At 37.7% G+C, this 24,475-nt stretch overlaps 1 protein-coding gene across 1 annotated transcript in view; it reads left to right on the top strand.

Annotated features, from left to right (window-relative positions):
* LOC107193718 overlaps window positions 1-10,061 on the top strand; it is a 177,465-nt gene extending 167,404 nt beyond the window's left edge. Inside the window, exons 21-22 of the mRNA XM_015583220.1 lie at window positions 5,489-5,868; window positions 9,770-10,061. Coding sequence (XP_015438706.1) covers window positions 5,489-5,868; window positions 9,770-10,061 — 672 coding nt within the window. The remainder of the gene's footprint in view (window positions 1-5,488; window positions 5,869-9,769) is intronic.
* The last annotated feature ends 14,414 nt before the right edge of the window (window positions 10,062-24,475 follow it).

The following is a 24,475-nucleotide window of genomic DNA, read 5'->3' as shown; positions in this document are numbered from 1 at the left end:
GTAGGTCGCAGGAACGCGCGAGGAAAACGGCTCGAACAAACAGTCGTCGTCGCAACTTCCAATTGTCCCAGCGCTTATTTCGCCTGTCGTGAAGACGTATGGCCCGCGACACGATATTTTCACCCTAACAAAAGGTAAGACCGTAGCCGGGAGCGAGCAGCCCCTGCCTCGCGAGCATTACACTCCTCCTCTGGTTCCTCGTCTCCGCGGTGGCCCCGCTTCAACGTATTCAAACTCCCGTCAAGACACGGAACAATCCGCGGGGGCTCTCGGTTTCGCCGATCTACAACACTCGGGGGGATAATTTCATGCACTCGGCATTACATCTTTCTTTCTCTCCTCTTTCCGATACGACCCTTTAAGAAGCCAACGAACGAAGAAAACGCTTCGACAAAGTGCCCTCGACATTACGACGTCTCTTGGTACCTTTTTCCCCTCGTCTCCCCTCTTGGAGTCTCTCTGCCGCTCTCGTCGAGGTAGAAACGAGAGAAACAGATAATGGAGGGAGGAAGAATTCCGATTGGAGCGATAAAACCCGGGGGGTGGCTCGAGATATGGAACGGTAATAGTACCGCCGGCAGTGCCGATTTTCTGGCGGTGTTTGGCTCTTTCGGCGAGATGGTGAAACGGATCAATTGTCGGTGGGTGGGGAAGGGTTCGCGAGAATGGCAGTTTTGTAGGAATATTTTGGAATCGGGATAAGAGTGTTTCTAGCTTAAACTAAAAATAGAATCTGAACCCCAGCTGAAACTCACAATGAAGTCTAAATTCTATACGAAACTCAAAATAAAATCTAAACTCTATTCCAAACTCAAAATGGAATTTAAACCCTGTTCTAAACTCAAAATAGAATTTGAACCCTACTCGAAGTAGAATCTAAACCCTAGCCCAGAACCACTTAATGATATCTAAACCTTAGTTCAATACTGAAAGTAGAATCTGAACCCTAGCACAAAACTCAAACTAGAATATGAACCTTAGCTCAGATCCAAAGTGGAATCTAAACTGTAGGTCCCACCCGAAATCTAAGCCCGACTGCTAATCCTAATCCTTAGTTCGAAATTAATTCAGAATTACGACAATATATCGAACCTTCAAAGACCGGGATCTCCGAAAATTCTCTTCACATTCGTCATCAAAGTTGCAAAACTAGCGACCGAGAAATCGGTGACCGTACGAACGAAGAAGAAACAAAACGTCTTTGTACCAACGAGCAAGCGTACATTCCGACACTCGACCTTTTTATACGACTCGGGGCGACCGGAAGCGCTAATCAACCGGTTGTCTCTTAGCTTCTGGCCCACGTAGAGGTCTCGGCTCGTCGACAACGGTCTGTCCTCCGGCTACAACCGGTCAGCGGGGCGAGATCCACCGGTGATATTAAATTTGTATTTTTACGCTGATTCCACGGCCCATTCCCGTACGTGAGGCGAAAGGGAATCGTTCGGGCGATTAACGATCCGACCTCCCCAAGGGGAGAGAGCCTGTGGGGCTTTCTCTGAGGTAGCCGACACCCCACCGACGGCGACTTCGGAACGTGTTGCGATCCTAAAACTCGCCCTCCGCACCTCTCTTGCCTCGCGCACTCTTTCTCCCCCCACACACGTAAACCGCTAATATTTTATTTAATGCCTATCAAAATTTATGGATTTCTCACGGCCACGATCGCGCGCTTGCCCAGCGAGTGTCCGGTTTTCGAGTTTAATGTCCCGATAGAAAGCACCTTTTTGGATCGCGCGTTTTCGGTGGACGGAACAACTCGCTAGTGGGGGGTTGATTAAACATGTAGTCGGTGTCTTGTGATAGAGTGGGAAGTGTCTCGGAACGGTTTGTCTCGTTTTGTTGTTTAATACTAGATCTACCAGCGTTGAATGTATAATAAATTAAATTTCATAATATATTAATATTTATAATATGTGAGATAGTATAGCATAATACATTGTAATGTAGAATGTACAATGAATTAAATGTCGATATGAATATCGATGAAAGTACTTTTACGATTTCAGTAATTGTAAATTAAAGTTAAGTGTTTAAGCGGTGGATGGTTTCGGTGAAGGTGGAGATTGCATACTATAATTGTCTAAATAAACAAGTAAAAGTGATATTCCTTGCTTCCTTAAATAATCACATATTAAAGATTATCAATTGTTTATTAAAAAATTATTAGAATTTCTCGAATTGTCAGGAACCACTGTTCAACTTCTTCGAATACAAAAAGTTATTTCTAGTTTTCAGATTCGCTTCAGATGGAGATACCCCCCTAGATGTTCACTTTAGGGCTTCACGCCAACCACCCCAGCAACAGTTTTATCACGCGCTTTCTTAATTCTCTCTGCTTGCCCTTTAGGCCATCGCATTAGTTTCATTCCCGTCGCCAAGTCCTAATTATACGTCCGGATCGAATTAGACGGTTCTAATTATAAGATCAGATAGAAATAATTCGTAAGCCGGACAGATAGTAGTCTTTTTGACTTTTTAGCTCCGTGTACGACCGAATCGTCCCATGTCCATTTGTTTCCCTTTGTAATATTCTTATTTCACCAGAATAATTACAGATAACGTTGCACATTTCAAATTATTAAGTGTTTATTCTAGTTTGTGCGCCAAAAAATTAAGCGTTTCTTGGGAATTGATTGCAAACAAAAAAATCTAGTAATAGTGCAAAACTTTTTTCCATTTATTACACTACTTTTCTACAGTAAGTGAAAAATATAAAAGTAATAAAAATACTCTTTTTTAAGAGCGCCTTGGTAACATATTTAAAAAGTGCATGGAACAAAAACTAAAATCACAATACCACCTTGAATACAACGGTCATTATTTTTTCATATGTATTAGACACACAAAATCCACAGTCCAGCCATTACTCCAAAATCACCTTTATTCGAACCTCAAAATTAACCATTCCACCCCCACCGAAACATCAAAATCTTTCCGTCCATGAATCATTTTACAGGTTCAAATCGGTGCGTCCTGTAAATTCCAAGGTTACGCCGCACAGTATCGCGCCAGGGCGACGTGTCAGAGGGCGCCCCGGACCGGAAATAAGGAATTCTCGCAGTTTTCTTCTACGTGATTGGCCCTTCGGGCAACGTGGATTCTGAACTCGACTCACTTCGTACCTACTATCCGTTGTACAAGAGTATACCGACTTATATATATATATAGGTTAGGTTGAAGGTTGCCACTTGGTATGCGGATCGCGCTTTTCATTACCGGAGGCTCTCCTTCCTCTCCGTCTCCGGCGCTGCAACAGCCTAAACCAACCCTCTCTTTCCTCCCGCCCCAACACCACCTCGCCTACAACCCTCCCCCGGTTCGCCCACTACCCTCTTCGTCCTCGTCTTCTCGATTCTCCGCGCCCTGTTCCACGCTACTTTTTTACTATTACCACTGCTGTCTGATATCAGCGTTTCGTGTCGCGGCCTCGCGTCCCTTTTTCCTCCCTTCTTCCCACACCGCCTTTTTTTTTTGTCCTTTTCTCGTTCCTTTTTTTTTCTCTTCGCTTTCGTTCAAATGAACAGGTTCGTGTCAGGCCCCGAAACGTGACGGTGGACTCCGAGACGATGGATAGAAGATTGGGAACTGAATGACGGTCTGCTGTAGTGTATGAAATCTTGGGGTACTGTTTGTGACGCTAGGGCTGGATTAGTGTGTCGTCGAGGGGTGGTAAACCGAGTAGTTTGTTTCTTATGGCGAACTGTGATCGTTTGGAGTATATGGTGGTATGAAAAATATGAGCTTGGTGATGAAAACGCCTGTGAGCACTGTGTTTGATCGCTAGATTAAGGGTATGTATGGAAATATAGATTTTCGTAGCCCATTTTTGAGAAACTGGAGTCAAATAGAAATTTTGTTCTCTCTGTTATGGGTTTGATCCAGTTACGAAGGAAATATGAATTTTATGAATTGGTGAAATTTTTTATTATACTGATTTTTTAGCAGTCTATTAATCACTAATTTACTGTGATTATGCGTGTATTTGTCTATATTCCTACCTTCTATTCATTCCTTTTTCCGTATTCTTTAGTTACAAATCATTAAAAGAAGGTCAAAAATCAGATACATATTTATAATCTGTCTTTACAATCTGTCTTACGTCCAAAAGAGAACATATGATTTATTTTCCCCCGAATACAGGTCATTTGTTGACCCATCGGGTCTTGAGTTAAAAGGATTTATTGCAGCATGAATTGTAGCTTGTATCTTTCGCAGAATTTATCGCTGTTCCTCCAAAAATGAAAGATATATTTCAACCCTAATATTTTTTTCGGAGAATAAGTCTGTTTTTATATAAAACACGTTTCTTAACGTGTGAATGTACCTTTAGTAACAAATGAGCAGCCTGTTGGTGTTTTATGCAGACGCATATTATCATGAATAAATTTAAAAAAATAAAATAAAAATCGAACATAAGTTAATTCCGTTTTATTAAATTCGAAACGAACTATAGACTCCACTAATCTTTGTTACCATCTTTTCTGTTTTAATGTTCATAAATGGGGGAAAATGTTGATAGATGACAAGTGTATCCACATGTAATATTTTATTTATTTACTGGTGTACACTAATAGAATCCAAAGCGTTTGCTAACGACTGTCAATCTGACGCTATGTTAAATAAATAATTTATACAATCGAATTTAAACTTATAGACCCGGTAAGCTTATTGGAAAGTTTATAAATTTATCGAAGAAATGCTCCACACGACGTCACGCGTACGCCCCTTGTACCATACGCTTCCTTTCTTTCACTCGCCCCAAATCGCCCCTCCTCCTCCATATAATGCTCTTACATGCCTTCCGGTAGCCCGCCGGCTCTAACCAACACTGGATTACGCAATATTCGATATCGTATCCTCCCGGGGTGTATTTATGCCTATCAGTATCCCATGATCTAATCAACGTGGCGGCTTAAAGTACATCCTTTCATGATTTTCTCTGTAATCGATCGCTGGAAAATCTTGAACGCCACCGCGATTTAAGGTGAATGAGGAGATCAACTGATCCTTCTACTACTTATAGTAGATTTTAACCAAGACGTTCTTTTAAAAATAATTACAATAACGTTCCTAAAGTAGGGCTTTATCCGCGAAATTTAAATAAATTAAAAAAATATTTTACTTTTATGTTTTGGTGAATTCTAATTTTCTAAATTATAATGCACGACAATATAATTAACATTACATATAAGAATATTGAATATTGACCATACGCGGGAAACCTGAATACGCACACATATATATGCGTGCAAAAATAATAGGATGTACTGTACTATTTACCCCAGATGTCATGGACCCATTTTTTTTTTTTTCTTTCACCCTGCGTCATTTTTACGGAACATCACATTTTCGTCGTACAGACCAGGTGTCCTAATACTCACGCGCTGTAGTGTATCTGGCTCTGTTCAGCGTACCCTCGAAAGAATCTAAAATAGAGAACGAAAGCATTCCCGTCTAACCAATTGTGTTTCTGTTCTTGTTGCAGAACGGGACAGTGCTGAAAGACACGACCACAGAGGAGGTGGGCAACGTGACCGGAACGAAATTCGGCGACGCGTCGCCGACCAATCTGACGCAGGAAGGTGGCTCGCTCTCGGACAGCGGGATCTCCGACAGCGGTAGCGAGCAAGAGCTGAGCGAACGTGAACGACGGCTGGCTGCTCTACGCCGTTTGACCCGTAGCCTGGAGAGCCAATTGGCGCCGGGCAGCGAGGCGCTCACTGAACTCTGGAAGAGAGTCGAGGACGCGGAGACGGAGCTACGTGACCTTCAAAAGCACTGCCGCGAGCTGATCGTACGCACTGCGGCCAGCGTGGAGGCGCGCGCGGCAAAACGGACCAGCAGCCAGGTTCACCACTTTGCGGAGTGAGTACCATTATTTTTTTTTTTTTTTTTGTTCGTTGAGCCTATTAGTTTTGATTAGGGGTGGATTGGAACCAGAGTAGGACAGGATTTTATTGGAGTAGGATGTAATGAAAAGCAACGGTATCTAAGATCGTCATTTTGACCTTTAACACTAAAACTACCGACGATAAACGCATATTTGCTTGGATCGATGGATAAACGTGATGTTATTAACTAAATATTTCCTGCCCTAAACGTGTATTTAATTGGACCAAGTTATGTCGAATGTTATCAACCCTTAATGATCTGAAGTGAAGAAAATTTAGTTTGAAGATATTAATTTAAAAAAGAAGTTGCTTTATTTCTATTGGGTATATTTTTTTTCTCGTTATTTCACAATGTTTTTTAATGGCTTATTTAATAGTGAGTAGTATAATTAATATTATTTCAAATTTTCTATAGTTATTTTTAATTTTCTATGACTTGGCAGTTTTAATAATTGTATAATGTAAGAGTTGTTACATGGGTTGGTAATTTGTTGCAAAATAAAGATCACAAAATTATAAGATTCGTACTGTGTTTAACTGATTTTTTGTCATTTTGAGGGTTGGTAGATTTTTTCATAACTTGGCCCAATTGTCCTTTGTATTTGTCGCGGAAATACTTCTGATTCCATTTCTTTAGTGTTCCCAATAAAGACGTTGAGCAGTGTTAATGAACGCGGAGTAATTCCCGGGGTAAACGCACGGGCGCGTAGTTTTTAATTTATTCAGACGTCTCTGGATGCCACGACATTCGAGGGAATAAAGAACGACCTTCTTGGCTCGCATTCCATTTGCATAACGTCGAAATGAGAAGCAAAGAATGAAGGCGTCTATTTAGACGTGGGGACAAGAGGCTCGTTCGTTCATAGTTCTACTCCCATAACGCCGCTCGCTCGTTTCAATATATGTAAGAAGCTAAGCGCGAATGAACGCTCCTAGACGCTGTGTCGGGTCTGTCTCAAGACACTACCTTAACCCCTTACAACACGATTTCTTTTACGACTTCACTCTTAAGTAATTACTTTATCGTTCATATTTTCCCAGACACAAAAGGAATTCTATTCTTATTGCAAATGTTACATTTATTCGAAACCTTAAATGTTAATACCAGCGGAACAGTATTTCACGTCGACTCAAAGAAAACGAATAATATACATGTTTACTAAATTCAGTTTCAAATCGTTATTACCTGTCTGACTCGATGTTGCAAGGCAAGGGGTTAGAGACTGAAAACGTATGAAAGCTTTTTTAATGATTGTACAAAAGTAACACTGGAACAACCAAATGCGTCAGAATAATAGGTTTTACATTTCTTATTTTAAGGTGGTTTGTGCCATATTCGAAAAATTAGATAATAAAATTAGTAAATACAATTAAATACAATTTAATTTAACATATATTCAATGCTTGTAGTTCTACTGTTCAGTCACCACACCAACACAATTGTTGGTTTATTTTCTTCTTTCACACATTTTCTTTGACACTCTCTTTATACAGGGTGTCTCAGGTCGGGTACTACAACCAGACAGGATGTGATTCTGTAAGAAAAAATACGTCGAAAAATAGGAATAAAGTTTTTTCATACGAGGCTTCTCTGGTTTTTTCTGTCTATGCGTACAATTGAATAGGACTTTGCTACCGCGTCTGTTCATTGCGTTCCATTTCTACTTACTACCATGACGAATTTCATTCTACTTACTACCATAACGAACTTCATTCTACTTACTACCATCACATTTCAGATTAATTTTTAAAGTCGATTTTGTCATTTAAATTTTATTCTATATTTTCGTGTAATGTTTTCACGTATAGAATCGTCCCCAGTCATTTGTACCACCAGCTACACGACACTCTGTATAATAAATACGTCATCTTCCCTTGTGCAAAACATGTTTTTTTATTTGTCAAATTATAATTGTGGAGGTAGATTTAATACGACTTCTTTTTCTTTGTTCAGGGTTGATTGTTAGAGGAAGGAGAGAATTGTGATTAGAAACAGGGACACAAGGTCTTAAAAGCTGTATTCCCTATTCTACTTTCTTTCCCTCCGCCGCTTGGCGGATTCATTTCGTGACCCGCTCTTTCAATCGCAATTACTCCGAATTCCCCATTATCACCGGGCCACCTTATTTAACTTTGTTTGAAGGATGTTTTTTTTATAGTCGCATTTAATCACCGCTCGGCGACGACGGTAATAGGTTTAGTTTTCGCGAGCATAGAACGCTCGCCATATTGCATCATAAAAGAGGCTGTAAAAACTTGTCCCTCCTCCTTTTTCGCATCGATTCAACCATGTTTTTCGCCTACTTTTCTGCCTTACTCCCACGTATCTACATTTTCATCATTCTTTTTTACGCAAACTAAAAATTAATAAAAAAACAACCATTCGAACATTGTACTGGGTAGTAAAATGAATAGTGTTATCGTACGATTTTTCTGAAGAATTAAATCTTGAATGTCTTTGAATCGAAATTAGACTCGCGCAATCCTTATTCTGAAATTTATGTTCTAAAAATACATAGAAATTTATTTTACATTCAATATTATGTTTAGCAATGAGACATTTTCTAGCACAGAAGTCATTCAAGAAATCTCTTAAGTTTTAAAGATTTTTACGTTTCATAGAATTGCCCTGTTTGGAAATCAGATATAGATTCACAAATATGGATAAGTTTGTTGGAAACATTAGAAACATTTTGTAATAAAGATCAGTAGACGTTAGAACTTCCAGAACACGGAGATTCACCTTAGACTTGATTTTCAGGAGAACTTACCTTTTACTCATTTCCCGGCCCGTCCTTCGCCCACGGGACGCTATAAATTAATTTGCTCGACTACCGGTACAACTTCGAGTTTTAGAGGAACCACAAGTTTCCAGTCTACACTGTTTTAGTATTAATTTAATATTTCGAGCACGGGAACCATTCTAATAATTATGTATCTCGCTAAATCGGTATTCCTTGTTTACCTTCGCTCTTATTTCCCTCTGCTTCAAGTGAAATGGGTAGATCTGTTGTATACATACAGGGTGTTCCATGTTTTAATATTTCAGGGGGTAGTAGATGAGCTCAAACGAAATAAAAAATTTTCTATGATATCGTGTTCAATTCGACTTCATTTAATACTAATGACGCCTTAAAGTTACAATACACATATAGATTGTTAGCGCAGACATTTCACCTATTCGAGAGAACGGTTTTGAGGTCACCCTAATTGTAAATTATAATAACTGTAAAAAGTAGTCCGAAGAACTATTGTCTTCTGAATCATTACTTATATTACACATGCACATATTACTTCAAGAAATAAATCTTTTTAACCGGCTTACTGCATCTCTTTGGTATTTTGTAGAATCTCTATTATAAGTATTTGTCATAATCTCAAGAACTAATAGCCATTTCGAAACTATTTCAAATATTTTTAAAAATATTTTTTTCATAAAGTGTTTACTCACGATTAATAATGAAATACTAGTCACAGTAACACCGTTTTTTTCTAATGTTTGGGTGCCATTTGATTTAAATTTTTCGTATTTCGTCAAGAAATGTACCAAATATCGTCGCTAAAGTGATAAAGTAGGCGTCCACATTGAGCTTGGAATTCTGAAGCAAATGATATTTGTTTCAGAGGTATATGATCATTAGTTTATGAAATATTCAATGTTCAGTGCCGAGGAGCCTTCGAACATTCATCAAAGATTTCCTGTACTCCGAGGCGGACCGAGTTTGTCGCACTCATCGAGACATTACTGTATATCCACTTTTTCAAAGCTTTAACCAGTAAAGAATGTAATTTCCCTAGATGTCACCAATACACCCAAAGTCCCCTCAATGAACCAGTTCTGTAATAAACAAGATCCTCGTCTGTTCTTTGTGCAGCAAACGCAAGAAGGCCAGTTCGATGGAGATGGCGAAAGGTGGCCCGGAGCGGATCGTTTCGATCGCGGCGAAAAGCGGGGCAACCGACGCCGGTGATCCGGACAGCGAGCCAGGCCTGCCGCAGAATTGGGTCTGGCGGATCCTGAGGGCGGCGTTGCCCTTCCAGCTGGCCCTGGTCGCCCTGTTCTGCGCCGCCTGCCTTCTCGAGCCCCATTGCTGCGAGGCGGCGAACACGCTGAACCTGTCTCTCACGCCTCAGCTGCGGTACGTCCGTGGCCCGCCACCGGTCTGAAGATCAGACGTGCCTGGCTATTGGGTAAACCTTGACGGCGCCGCCGAAATATCGAGAGAAGAACCCGTTCAGACGAACCGATCGATTTCCCTCAGTCACCGGAAGTGTCCTGGATCGGGAGACCCGGCTCCGTCTAGCAAGATCGCGAGCCAATGGTTGTTTGCACTCATGTTGGTGGACATGTTGTTGCACCCTTTAGACACAGGGACCGCACGATTGCTTTTCGTTTTTTCTTTGGACATTCAACGAGTCAATCTTGTACACTGCCAATGTGCCTCGTAGTCGCTGATTGGATTTGGTCGGGGTTGACAGAGAAAAGGGGGAGTTTCGGGAGCTTTCTTTGGTGGTTGTGCTCAAGACTTGGTGTTTTGAATCTTGTTCTCTGGGTTTCTTGGGTTGGTAACTTACGGACTGCTGGGGTTTAGGGGCATTGTCAGTGTTTGGTGATTGTTTTACTGGAGCTGGTATTGGATTTAAGATTGGTTACATTGTTAATGGGTTTGTTAGGTGAAAGTGAAGTTTATGTGGAAAGTTTATTGAAGATTGTGCTTAACACTAGAAAATGAACGTGTTTCTGTTTCAGTCATGTTGATGAAAAGGATAGCTTGTTGAACATATAAATTGGTAAATTAATGAACTTCTTCATTGATATATTGCAATAGAAATTAGGAAGAATCTCAGGAAATATATTGCTATGGCATTTTATTGATTTTTATGAATGTACGAACCAGTCACTTTGACTGCTTTCGTAGTCGCAGTGTTAAGTGCGAAATAGTAGTGAAGCATGATGGCAGTACAGTTGAGGTACAAATATTTCGCTCGTCATGGTCACTTCTGTTATTCCGAAGTATATTAAATAGCGAAGTTGGTTTAATTATGTTATAAATTTCGGTATAATTGATTTGCTCATCGTTAACATTTTTTACACTTTAAATCACAATACCTATTACTATACTACTACATAAAGTTCCTATCAATTGGTATTTGAGAAAAAGGAAGAATCTCATTCATTCTTAAAAATAGTCGATACAAATACAAATCAGCCAAAAAATCTATACCGAAATTTTTTATAAAAATTTCCTTGCAAAATTATTACAAACTTTGTAGCCATCTAATACATAAAGTATTATTTTATTTCTTTTGAGGAGGAACTTATAAAGAAATATAAAATTAACCTTGTTATGTTTCGTTTTTTTATTTATTATGTATAACTGATATAGAGCATTGTATCATGTGATAGGGATAGCTACTAAATAGTGATCTTGAGTAGCCAATTTTTTCTACCTCAAATGTACCCGTAAGCAGATAAATCAAACAGAATTCTTCTTTCTTTATGAATATCTTTGCAAACGTAAACGTTATTTAATTTTTAACTACATCATATTTTTCACTGTATTTTATAAATTACTTACATACTTCTACTTTCTCATAATTTGCAATATAATTTCATTTTCCTGTACCTTAGTTGCCAATTGACAAAAAACTATTTAAATTAATAGAAACACATGCACAGTGGTCCGTAAGATATCAACCCAATAATGTAACGCACTATACCACCAATTCAAACTACGAACATACAATTATCACACCTTTACAAATATTTTTTACGGAACATCTAGCCTGTCAGCAATTTTCTACACTTTTTCTTCATTCTGCAAAGCACAAAAACAACCTCACAATTACATTTTTCCAATTCCGTAGGCTTCGATTCTTTATACACTGATATACACGTTGTAACTCTTTGCCAAACACGCGACAAATAGTGTCACGAGTTTGAAGCATCCTTGGCACAATCGATCTCACACAATCTCGTCGCAATTTTCACTCACTGCCGAATTTTCGACGGAACGAAAATTTTTCGCTCAAAAACTCGCGACGAGAAGTTCCTTTTTCCGTTTCCGCTGAAACATCCAATTGGTCCCTTTTCTCCGACCAAAAATCCACCGACGAACCCACTTTTAGAAAATCACGCGTTCGCTTGGAATCGCGACGGAAAAATCAAAAAATCCTGAAAAGAAGAAAAAAATATTGAAACCAGTGACTGAGGCGCGACAGATGGGTCGCGAAGCAACGAGCATCACGTCAAAAACGAAACGTTCACCAGAGAACGCTTTTTTTTTTTTATACGTTTATACGAGTGAACATCGACGAACATAAATCGTCGAATCGACGATGGGTAAGTATAGTCTGTGTTCAGACACCAAACTATACCCATATTTCGAATTGAACGAAGACGGTGGCCACGCCGAACGGATTCGATTTCCGAGCGTAATATCGAAACCTCCACGATAACTTGCAAGCTCGTTCAATAACGAGGCGCAAGAATCTTAAGAGATAAGGTTGACGAAGTATTTATAAAAGAAATAACTTTATCTTTTCCTAGAGTATTCGCGACATGGTCGACGACAGCGAATGTATATACAGGGTGTCCCAAAATAGGTGCGATTCCCGGATATGAGGGATTACGGGGATAATTTGAAACAACTTTTTCCTTAACAAAAAATGTCATCCGAGGCTTTGTTCACGAGATATTAACGAAGAACCCCGACCAATAATTATATCTCGTTAATATCTCGTCAACAAAGCCTTCGATAACAGTTTTCCTAAGGAAAAAGTTGTTTCAAATCATCCCAGAAATCCTTCATTTCCGAGAATCGAAGCTATTTTGGGTCACTCTATATATTCATTCACGATTTAACGAGGTTTCGATGCTCGGAGCAGTGGCACTTTTTTTTAAATAGTATAAATATTTATTTATATATATATGTTGGAAATTATATATGTATACATTATGTACGTATTATTGTTCGTAATTTAACGTCAAGGCGATTGATTCTCTCTCGAGAGAAAAGAGAACAATCGTGTAATAGGCGGGAAACGTGTGTTCCCGCGTGGACATTTCCGCTTCGAGAACCGCGTCCTCCACGCGATGTTAAAACGACAGTAATATCGATCGTTTTCTTGTTTTCCCCGTGATTTTTTTGTTTATCTGTTCCCTTGCGATGATTGCAGTCCGCGAAAGCTGGACGACGTTCTCGAGCGTTGTCGATGCACGGCGGATCTTCGTTTCGATTGGATTCGATGATTCTACGTTTGAAAACGATTAATTTCTGATCGAAAAGACTCCGTAAAATCGATATTCTGATTTCAGATCGATCGTTTAGAGTTTTATTGAATCGAAATCATCCAATGAACGGAGTTCTTTCGAGCAAGCTTTCCGTTTGGTTCCCTTACGTTTCGATCTTGATCGTCGATAGATCAAAGGGAAACCTGTATCAGGTATAAACACTAATTTCTGATATTTCGATGGAATTGACATTGTGGAGTCTCGATTGATTCGATTAAAATGTCAGAAGAAAGAGTGTTTTGAACGATTTATGTGGATCTACTGCAGATGAAGTGATCCACGTCAGATACCATGTCGTTTCGATCAGCTACGAGACGCAGATTTTTTTTTTTTTCAAAGTTCCTCGCGTGTTTCACAGCTTCAACAGCGCGTTTTACTAACACACCCACGAAGAGTGACGTGTGAGTGTTGCATAATATTTATTCTTCATGGTGTGTACGAGCTTACTGTACCATGAATGTTCAGTTTATCCATCGTGTTAACTAACATGGATCAAAAGATTGAAAGTTCAATAAAAAAAAAGGAGTATTCAATTAAATAAGCATGATTTCTGGAGGAGCTCACGTTCAGTGAGTAAAGTTAATTGCTCATTATTTGCGAGTAGGAGAGAAGAAGATATTCTTCTTCTGAGAGAAAGATTGAAACGTGTAAAAATATGTATATTGCAAGGATTCTTCTTTGAGACGAAGGATCTTCGAGTGATTTCTGATAAACGTTCGGAGTTAAATGATACGTAAGAGACCTCGAGAAATGTTTTTTGTCGTGAACGTTCTCTGTTCGTGCCATTCGAGCAACTGTTACGTTCCGAGAATTTCATCGCAAATCATTACGAAGCAACGAAACGTTGAAGAGAGGCCGGTTTTATACATATTCTCATTGCTTCTAGTTAGTGCATGGCGGATTTTTACTTGCACGATCGTCTTATAGATCGTTCATTTTGCTAGAAGTAACATCGAGTGTAATCGTACAGCAATGAGTTTGTTGGAGTGTGGATAATCACGTTTTATTTCTTTTGAATCGACGAACTGTCGATTGATAACGTTTGGGCATGGATTTGTAGATATTCGAAAATTCTAGGTCGTGTAGCGGTAAAGTTTTTGTTAGAATTTATGATTTTCATAGAACATGTAATTTTGAAGACTTTATTCTGATAGATCATTGGTCCAAAGTAATGTAGGGTTTGAGATGCGTGAGGTTTGTGCGTTTAGTTTTCGATCGAGCGAGTCTGGTGCGAGATAAGATTGAATGAAAGGAACTGGAGTGTGACCGTGTATGAAAGGAGTTATAAGAGGGAAGTCAGTGAGAGCGTGTGTGTCATAAGAGCTAGAAGCGAGTGTTAGAAGCGTATCCTAGCGATTTTCTTTATATTACACATTTTAGAATAAACCTTTTATTTCTACTAAATACAACCACCACTTTAATAGTATTCCTACAGTAAGTATCGGGATTTGTCTGTATTTTAGGAAAAAAAGAATATAACTCTCAGCAGAATTTTCTGCAAAACACAGTAACTCAAGAACTTGTTCACATAAAACTGTCATAATAAGTTGAACGAATTACACACACACACACACACAGCCAAATTTTTAATCATGTGAGGTATGTGAGGTTGATGGGAAATAATTCATGTTAATTTTACAAAGGTTAGTGTTTATCATGCTATAAAAATTACTGAAAAATTCTAATTTCTACTCGAAATTTTAAATTTGATTTATTTAATTTCAGTTATTAAGTCTAATATTGTCAAAATATTTTTCTTTTAAATTTACTTCATTCTAAATTCTGTATTTTTATTTTATTCTATATTCTATATTTCTATAAAAAATTGTAGTTTGTTCTTGATGGTCATTTATTTTCTACTTGTTCAAACGACTATTTATTTTCCACCAACTTAATGCAATAGTAAGTAACCTTAGTTAGTTAATTTTTTCAGCAATCTCTATTTATCATGACTAATAGTTTTACTTGGAATGTAAACTCACTGTTGTGAGTTAAAAAATTGGAAGTTAAAGATAATAGTTTTTGGTGGTAATATTTATTAACAGTTAATTTAGGAGCATAGAATTGAACTTATCTTTCATTCATGTGTATCTGAATATAGAGAATTCTTAGGGAATTTTTTTCTAACTGAATTTAGCTAAAAATTGTTGTATACTTTTTTAAATCTTGTCTAAATGACATTTTATCGCTACCTGGTCTGAAATTTTCGATTACCCGCACTCCCATTCGTTTTTTTGTAATATATATATATAAATATGGTTATATAAAAGGTATTGAAAATTTTCATACAATTACCAGTGATGGTTGGCGAACAGTAAACACTGTTACCAGTGTTTCCAAAATGATCAAACTTTGATAGAAGTAGAAAGGTTGTGCACGTATTAAATTTTATATATTTTTGGCGAATTTTCGATTCGAACAATTTTTATACATATTTTCTCGCGATCTTTGGCAGTGAAACGGTGATAAAAAGTAAAAGTGAAGGAAAATTTCAAAATTTATTTTTGTACATTCTAGAAAATATTAGTTTTTCATAAAGATAGGAAATATTTTATTTCACTGCCTTCAAAACAAGAGGTTTTAGGAGTAACAGAAAGTTCAGTAGAGAAGTTAACAAATTCACTGTTTTCTATTGTAACTTTTTTCGACGAACGTTTACAACGACATTAGGTATTGGACTAATAGTTTACATCGAGCTCATAACGGTTTATAACAAATGTTTACAAAAACACATCAATATATTTTGTAATATTTCAAAATGCCCGAAAAATTCACGGTTTTTATATTCTAAATTCTTGAAGGCTCAGAGACAAACGTGAAATAAGAAGTAGTTAGTGTATAATATATTGAGCCAATCACAAGATTTGGTCGAATAGTATTTTTTCTAAATGGTAGAAACATGAACTTTGTAGAGAAAGGAAAGAAATTAGAGAAGTCTATTTTGTGAGATATTTTGTAAAAAGATGAGGGAGAACGTATAGGTGTTAGGAGGTGTATTCTTTCAATTTTAATCGTAGAATTCACACAATTGTGTTGTGCTTCGACGTGAACCATGACAGGCTGCTTTGTTCTCCAATAATCGCAGCGACGAGGGAAATACTATCTAAGAAAAATATTATCTAAGAAAATCAATACCTACTTATCGTTTACACTAAATCATGTACTGTGTTCTTTGGAGAATATAGCAGGAGTGCTATAGTCGGATCGATATTAACTATCTATTTAAGGTCACCAAGACCTAACCACACCATCCCTTGATCTGTCATTCGTATTCCTAAAAAAGCATTGACCTTCCTATTTTTCAAATTATGGAGAAATACCTGTGGTCCAAACTATCCAATCATCTTTTAAACCAACGTTTAGGTATGGACATAATTTTTCGTCAACAAAAAAAGAGGGGTATACTTTATTGTTTCCTGATCCACTAATTACAACGTTTTATCAAAATCTACGTTGCATACCTCGTGAACGTTCTTATATAATACAATAATAAAATGTCAGATAATGAGTTTTATTGGTCGATCACGTGTTTTATTTTATCAATAACATATCCACTGCTGATATTGTCCAGCACTGGCTCTAGTTAACCTGGATCCGACTATACAGCTTTTCACGAAGTAAGAATGATTTTTGTCAGGTGTTTTAAACAGAAACGCCAGGGTTTTGAGGGCTTAGAATTTTGCCACGATGCTTACTGTGTAAGCGGTTTACACCTTTGACAAGTGTGTCGTTGCGTGTAACATGATAGCCCCTGTCGAGTTGCTTTCGCATATTTCACGGGGTTAGCAGAGACCCGTGAAGCCCACGATCTCGCGGAAATACGTTTCGTATTCCTCGAGAAGCTATGGACGCCATCGTGTTCGAACATCTTTGTATCATATTTAAATTCGACGCGTGGTAAATGCCCGCCGAACGACAGCTTCGACGCAAGCTGAGATCAAGCTAATCGACTTGACGAAAAAATAAAAAAAAAAAACAGAGAAAAAAAATATATTCTATAAATGCTATGTTATAGTGAACGATACCTTTGTGAGATACGAAGGTAATAAAGAGAAGATAGTAAAAGATAGGAGATACAAGCGGAACGAGTATGTTTTTCCTCGTGATTTTGATCGTTCAAGGGACATACTCGTGAACGAGACGAAACGTTGGGCGATACGCCCTTCGACATTGTACTTACGTGTTCTTGATCGCGACAGAAAATAGTGACGATGCATTACACGTACTATACATTGAGTACTCACGCGTACACAGAGTATGAAAACTTAACCCGATGTATTATCTGCATAGATGATGGGTTTTTGATATACTGATCGTCCTGAGGGATTGAATAGGCTCCGTTAAGATCTGTAAAACGTTGACAACAATGCAGTTACGTTAGAGAGAGAATTTATAGAAACACGGAAGTGAAGCAATTTTCGTCATTTGGTGTAGAATGTATAAAAGTGATTCTTGTTAAGGGAAAAATATAGATTTTGACCATTTAGAAGTGTGGTCGGTGTTAAGGATACAGTGACAGGCCCAGGTAATAAGAATCATTGGTAACAATTGTATAATCGATTTATCATTCAGGCTGTTCTGAATCGATTCAATTGTTTACGTATTAATAATTATGTCCATCACTATTAATTGCAACTCTCTCTAATAGATCGTGACTTTTTTTTTAATAATATATTCGGCATTCTCCGTTTGAGGGAAATAAATAATCAGTAATATTTTATTATTCAAAAATTTGTAGACCAATGTTTCTTTTCATTAAAGTTTTAATTATTTATTAACTAGTCCTGCTTTTCGCGACGAGAGAAATAATCAGGATACTCACAAAAGTGTGACTGGGACATTGAGAAAGTGAATAATTATTATTTCAGTACTCTCTAAATTAATTATTCCGTTTTTTCTAAAAGTAAAATAATTGGACTAAAAATGTAATAATCGAAACTCACATGTAATAAATTAAATATAAATCCTTGAAAATATTCAGAAGAATCATCGAATAAAAAAGGACTACGCCATTGTCGCATGACAAAAATTGCTTCATTCTCGTAATTTAAACGTTAGAGTGTTATCATGCACCTTGCAGGATCTGTCGAACGGTGTGTTATATCAGATAGAAAGCACGATTAGTACATCACAGAGGTGATTAATAATGTTTGAATAACGACACCGTGCGACACGTTCCACGATATCCATGTCCTTTTTCATCGAATTTACGTTTTCGTACGTATCGAATGAAAAACTTGGACTCGACGAACACGAGGCTCGCCTCACCTGCCTTATTTACCTATGATAATGTGTATAAAGTACCTGAGAAATCAAAATATTACTTATGTTCTATATATATACAGTAACGAGAACGATTCTTCGCGTTTCTCTTCTTTTTTTCTTCTTCAATCGCTCTCCGTTCCACCCGTGTTACATTATCGTTGCATCCACACGCCCGTTAATTATCATTAAATTATTCATGCTTGTAACAAGCTTGAGTTTTGTCGCGAAACGTATCCAAACTGCGTTGCTATTTAGCAGCTACTTAGTATATATACGTTGCATGCGGTTTTTTCTTATTTTTAACGGAAATTACGATATAAGGACAATATACGAATGTGTCGCTCGTATATTAGGGGAGAAAATCTGAGAAAAAAAAAACAGGAAAATACATGTACTTTTTAATGGATAATTTTACAACGGTTCGCAGTTTCTGTCGGTGTATTGGAAGTAAGAATAGAAAGAAAAAGGATAAAAAAATGTTATTCTTTGATGAACTTCTGAACGAAGATTACATGTAGTATATAAAATTAATTCATTACGATGATTGTGAATTATTGTAAAATAGAAACTGCGGGCCATTTTGCGACAGAGCTATCGAGCATACACGCTTGAGAGTGTATGATGCCTGTTTGTATTGCGTCTACTTAAAAAATACAAGCGAAATTAATCCTTTATGAACCGTTTTGCTTTTGATAGTATTATACGAATCAGTATATCGATTTTCTTTTGTGTCAGTCGAGGAAACGAAAAGTATTTTCATTCTGTATTTCATTCTCGGTCAGCGCAGTCGTTCGCGTTATTTGGTTCATAGGGGATTGAACTTAATTGTATCGATAAGATTTTACTCGAATTCTTTCGATCGCTCGATTGATTTTAAGTGACCACGTTTTACGTATTACTTTACACTTAGGCGCCGTAATGTCGGGCATAAACTTATCCGCATGAACTAAGATCTTTGTATTTTTCATCGAATTATCCGTCTGTTCTTTTTTTTTTTTTTTTGTTGTTTTTATTCGATAGAATCCTTTCGAACCATCCGTAAACTCCGCCAGCGATGCATTGTTATAGTAACAATCAAATAATTACAGCGCCGAATATATAATTTTTGCTGTAAGGGGACACGATCGTTTAAATTGAATCAGTTTTCCTTTATAATATTTTTCTTCGTGGAATATTGAAATAGAATGAACGACTGGTTAATAGATCTTTTTTTAAAATATATTTCGAAATGATTGTGTTTGTTACTGATGAAACGATGTTAAACGATCGTGTTTCTGTACGGTTTCGTTTCTTTCTCTTTTAGTATATTTATGGTTAATTTTATTTGCTCAGATCCGTGCGATTCTGCCATTTTTAGACGCACGCTCCATTCGTATCAAATTTCATGTCATTCAATCATCGTTCACGTCTCATTGCGTCTATATTATATACTTATATCCGAACAGTACCGATAATATTTTCTACGAGTATGAAATAATCTAGTGTATTTTGGCACTATGGAGAAATAAATTACAGTTTTGGACAACATTCATTCTACCTTCTATTACCATCCCCTATTCCTTTGTGTCTTGAGGTGTTCACACCTGTTTCGCCACGTTTAATTACGTCGCGTTGATTTACGAGATTCAGTGAGTTTTAATAGTTAATAGCTCAGTGAATTTTAATAGTTTCATAATTCCTAAAGGTAATATAATTTGCACTATTGTGTAATATAAATTGCAATAATGGTTTATTCGAAGCCTTCGAATAAAAGATACAAATAAAAGATGAAAATTTTATTCGATGCTATGAGTAAAAACCCTTCGAATAACGAATAAAGATAAAGTACCTTTTATTCGAACAGTTATTTAATTAATTTTTTATTTACATAATACCCATCTGTGGTCTACCTATCATGAAAAATAGGATGAGTTCAGAAAGGTTAATACAAAATACTTCTATAAAACAATAATTCCGTATCTCCTGATCCAATACACCAGAATCGCCCTGTACAGTCAGCGCGCGCCTTGCCAAAAAACTAACCGAGAGAAAGCGCAATGCTAAGTGTATCCGCAATAATAATCCACTGGGCCGATTGATACAGAGGTAGGATGATTGCCGGTGTACCAGCGCCCGATTGTGGCGGCTTTAGTGAAGTCAGCGGGAACGCAGGGATATTAGAGGTTAAAGGGCGCGCCCGCCATGTTATTACGACTCACACCTGTACCGGACCGCCACTCCGGGGCCACGGCCCGAAACATTTCCCGGTGAATATCTACTTAATGGTTCCAGGATATCGTAAGTCGGTGCCTGTAAATAAATTATTACCGCGACCTGCGGCGGGTCTTTAATCCGTCCGTTGCATAGATATCGGCCCTTTAATCATAGCGACGAGTAACACGGTGCAATTTCGAAACGGGATTACGTACGCGTCGCCGGGTAACATTAACCATCCACCTGCAGGATTTTAATATTGTTTCGCGTTACGGAACTGCAGCGAAATCGATCCACGGGACGGCCCTATGCGATTGCATAGATTCCGACGGGGGTAATCGTACCGAATGATACTTTCCCTGGATATGACTTTTTTTTTCATTTTAATTGACGGGGAACCGCTACGTGTAATTGCCGGTTCGCTGAATTACCGCTTTAGCGATTCGATCGATGGTTCGTGGAATGTTTCATCGTGGTTTATCCTGGCGTGTCGAATCGTATATTGATTATTGATGTTCTGAAGCTTCATTACGTTCGTCTACAGTGTGTCATGTATGTACACTGCCGTTCGTAAGTATTCGGACAACTTCTATGAAGAAAATTTGATGTTTACATAAATATTACACGTTTCGAGCCAATTTAACTGGTTTATATTAACGTAATTATTATCCGTCGAGCTTCTAATTTGGATAAACAATATTTATTTCAGACCTTTACCAATTTCGTAATGGTTTATTTTGTTTACATCATATACTTACACTGGTAGACTGAATTATAAGACACCCTGAATATTACAGGGGTAAGGACTTAATATTGTACTTATCTTAAACAGTGTTACATATAAACCATGTATTTTTAACTCCCTTTTTCATAAATTAAACGAATATTATAACGAATTTTCAATTTAAACAAAGATAACACAATTTCACTTAGACAAAGTTATAAGACATCAAACGTCAAAAATAAAAATGTAATAAAAAGTATTCATCTCTATGTTCATCTAAACGAATTGATGGAAAAAGACGAAGAAAAGACACTATACATATTATTGTAGAGACGTTGGATTCTGTATACCGTGCTTCCACCACACAACCAGTAAGTACCAAGGTATTTCGACAACGTACAAATATATTTAAAATATATGTTTTCCTTAATTTTATGACAAAAATGATCCCAAATTAAGCCACAAAAAAAATTGGAACATTTTTGGACCATACTTCGCAATTTTAGTGAACACCAAAGGGTTAATGAATAAACTGAAATTTTTTTCTAATTATAACACACGACGTTTTTTTTCTTTAGAGCCGCAGATCTAACTTTTACCCAGTCAGAGACTCACCTGAACGCCATCGATGTCACCCGCGATGAAATAAGAGCTCGCCCCTTCCCAAACATACAGTTAAACCAGCCAGGCCGACGGCTCTAATTTGTAATTTACGAGGCGATGAGGGAGAAGGTAAGAAGCGCGAGTGATGCGACCGCTGCCGTAGTCCGGGTTTAACAGCGTGCAAATGAGCGAAGACAAGAAGTATTATTTTTTACGGGTGACGACGACCCCACCCTGCCTGCAAATGGCCTGTGTCGCCTCTCCTCTATGACTCCTACGGGGTTCTTTTCCTCTCTATCGTCCCGTAGACCCTTTCATTTAAGTAAGCAGCATCGTCTTCAACCGACCCCCTTCAACCTTAGACGACCCTTACCGCCCGAAAGGGTTGAGACTCGTCGAGAGCTGTAAATTACCAAGAGGGCATTTTGATTAAATTTTTTATTGTAGCAGCCCGGTTACAACCGGGATGGGGAGCCAAGGCGCTGGCTGATTTAACACCCTACACCCTGTGGCACCCGTTTTTATTTTCCATTCGCGTACCTGAATTTCTGATTAGAAGTACGCCGTGAATGTACTGTGAATGCGTATATAATATAATTATAAATAGATTGGATGTTTGTGTAGATTGACATTTCTGGGGAATATCTTACTGACACTGTGAACGAAGAATGATTTAAGAATATGGTACACCAACCGGTGAATGACCGAATTGTTGAATTTCTGGACGTTTGAGATTAATGTTTATAGCAAAAAACCGGTGTGGAAATTGAAATTACGTTCATTTTTCTTGAAATTTTTATAAAAATAATTACTTATCGTTATCGTAATTTAAAAAAAATGATTTGTAAAGTGCAAAATGTGTAAATGCCCAGTAAATGACTGCTACATTTCTGAAATATTTTTAGTAGAAATTATACTTACTAATGTTTGCTTCATACGCTAAACCAAAAATATGGATTATTAAAAGTGCAACAACGCCCCATTTATAAACATTTAATAATTTTTAAATACTATCTACTAATCATATACCTGATAAAAAATTTTTGGATCGAACTGCTAATAACAGAGTAATCTCTACTGATCATGATTCGTGGTTCACCCTGTATAGCAAAAGTGGTGAAAAATCGTTTGCTGCAAAACACATTCAATCAGTCAGATCCTATCCTCCGCAGTCAACAGATTTCATTGTAATAGAGCATCTGTGCGAAATGTTAGATTCTATAGGGAGAGAAATAAATATGAATGAATCCCATACTTTCAAAGTGTATACTCACTTTTGACTCTCACTGTATTCGATAAGTGTTCTGATACTCGTGAGCAGGGAGTATATGAACTGGTCCGAGGCTGATAACGTGAATTCCTTCGCACATCCCCCTGGTCGTTCGCGAAATGTCCACCGAGGGACGGGGGTCGGCCGCGGGGGGTGAACCGGCTCAACAAGTGTTACGTCAGAACGGGCTTGCGTCTACGGTTCGGTCGATCCGCGGGGGTGTCGACGTGCATTCTCATTCCGCGTCTCGTACTCGGAGGCGGTTCCTCCGCGTAGCGAGCATCGTAGAACGATGATATAGCCGCCTGGAAATTGATCGAAATAAAAGTGCCTATAAGACGTGAAATGATTAATATACTTTTTTTTCTTTTTATACAACTGTGTTTATAGTCGCATCAATTGCTGATGGTTATTAGCGATTTGTTATGTTATACTTTAGATTTGTTAGATTTTATGTACGGTCAATCTCCTTATTTCTAATTATGTAAGAGTTCTGCTGTCGCAGAAATTGATTTTTATTATTCATTTATGCTTATTAGATATCAAATTGAAACCTCCCTTTATAATTTAATTTAAATAGAAGTATTTTTAAAAACATTTTAACTTAATAATAATTAATTTAGTAAGAAGTATAAAATGTTCCAATTTCTGCTCAGCGAAAATGGAAGTGTCAAAACCAATCTTTCGTGAACAATATTAAAGATTCCGTAAGTTTTTTTAATAAAAACGCAGCGTCCACCTGTAACCCACGATCGCAACGGAACCACCCAAATCGCGCTTTTTTACGACGGACTCAGTTTTCATTTAGACCACTATCATACACATATTGTCTACCATACGGCGCAAATTACTTTCATATGACAAGTTACAGTAGTGGTCTAACCTTGGCGATGATCGAAATTCGGCAGCCTTCCCCTATGTATCATATTACTCATTTTAACAAACTCGTTTTTGTTTATATATATATTCCTTGCAGAAACGATCTTTAAAGTTGGAAATGTCAACTTTCAACCTAAGCGATAAAAAAAAGAAACGAAATGCGTACGTGTCAATATTGTTCCATTACAGACTTCCGCAGGACCAACGAACCGTCGGTACTCCGAGGATAAATACATAAGATCAATTTCTCTTCGGTTCTACTCCCCGCGAACTGCCCTACAAAACCAGAAATTAACATAAACATCCGCAGTGAAAATCATCTTATCACTTAACTCCAAAACCAAATGGCCAAA

Source organism: Dufourea novaeangliae, unplaced genomic scaffold (genome assembly GCF_001272555.1).
Source record: "Dufourea novaeangliae isolate 0120121106 unplaced genomic scaffold, ASM127255v1 scaffold25, whole genome shotgun sequence".
Taxonomy (NCBI): domain Eukaryota; kingdom Metazoa; phylum Arthropoda; class Insecta; order Hymenoptera; family Halictidae; genus Dufourea; species Dufourea novaeangliae.
This window is presented reverse-complemented; position numbering and strand designations above follow the sequence as displayed.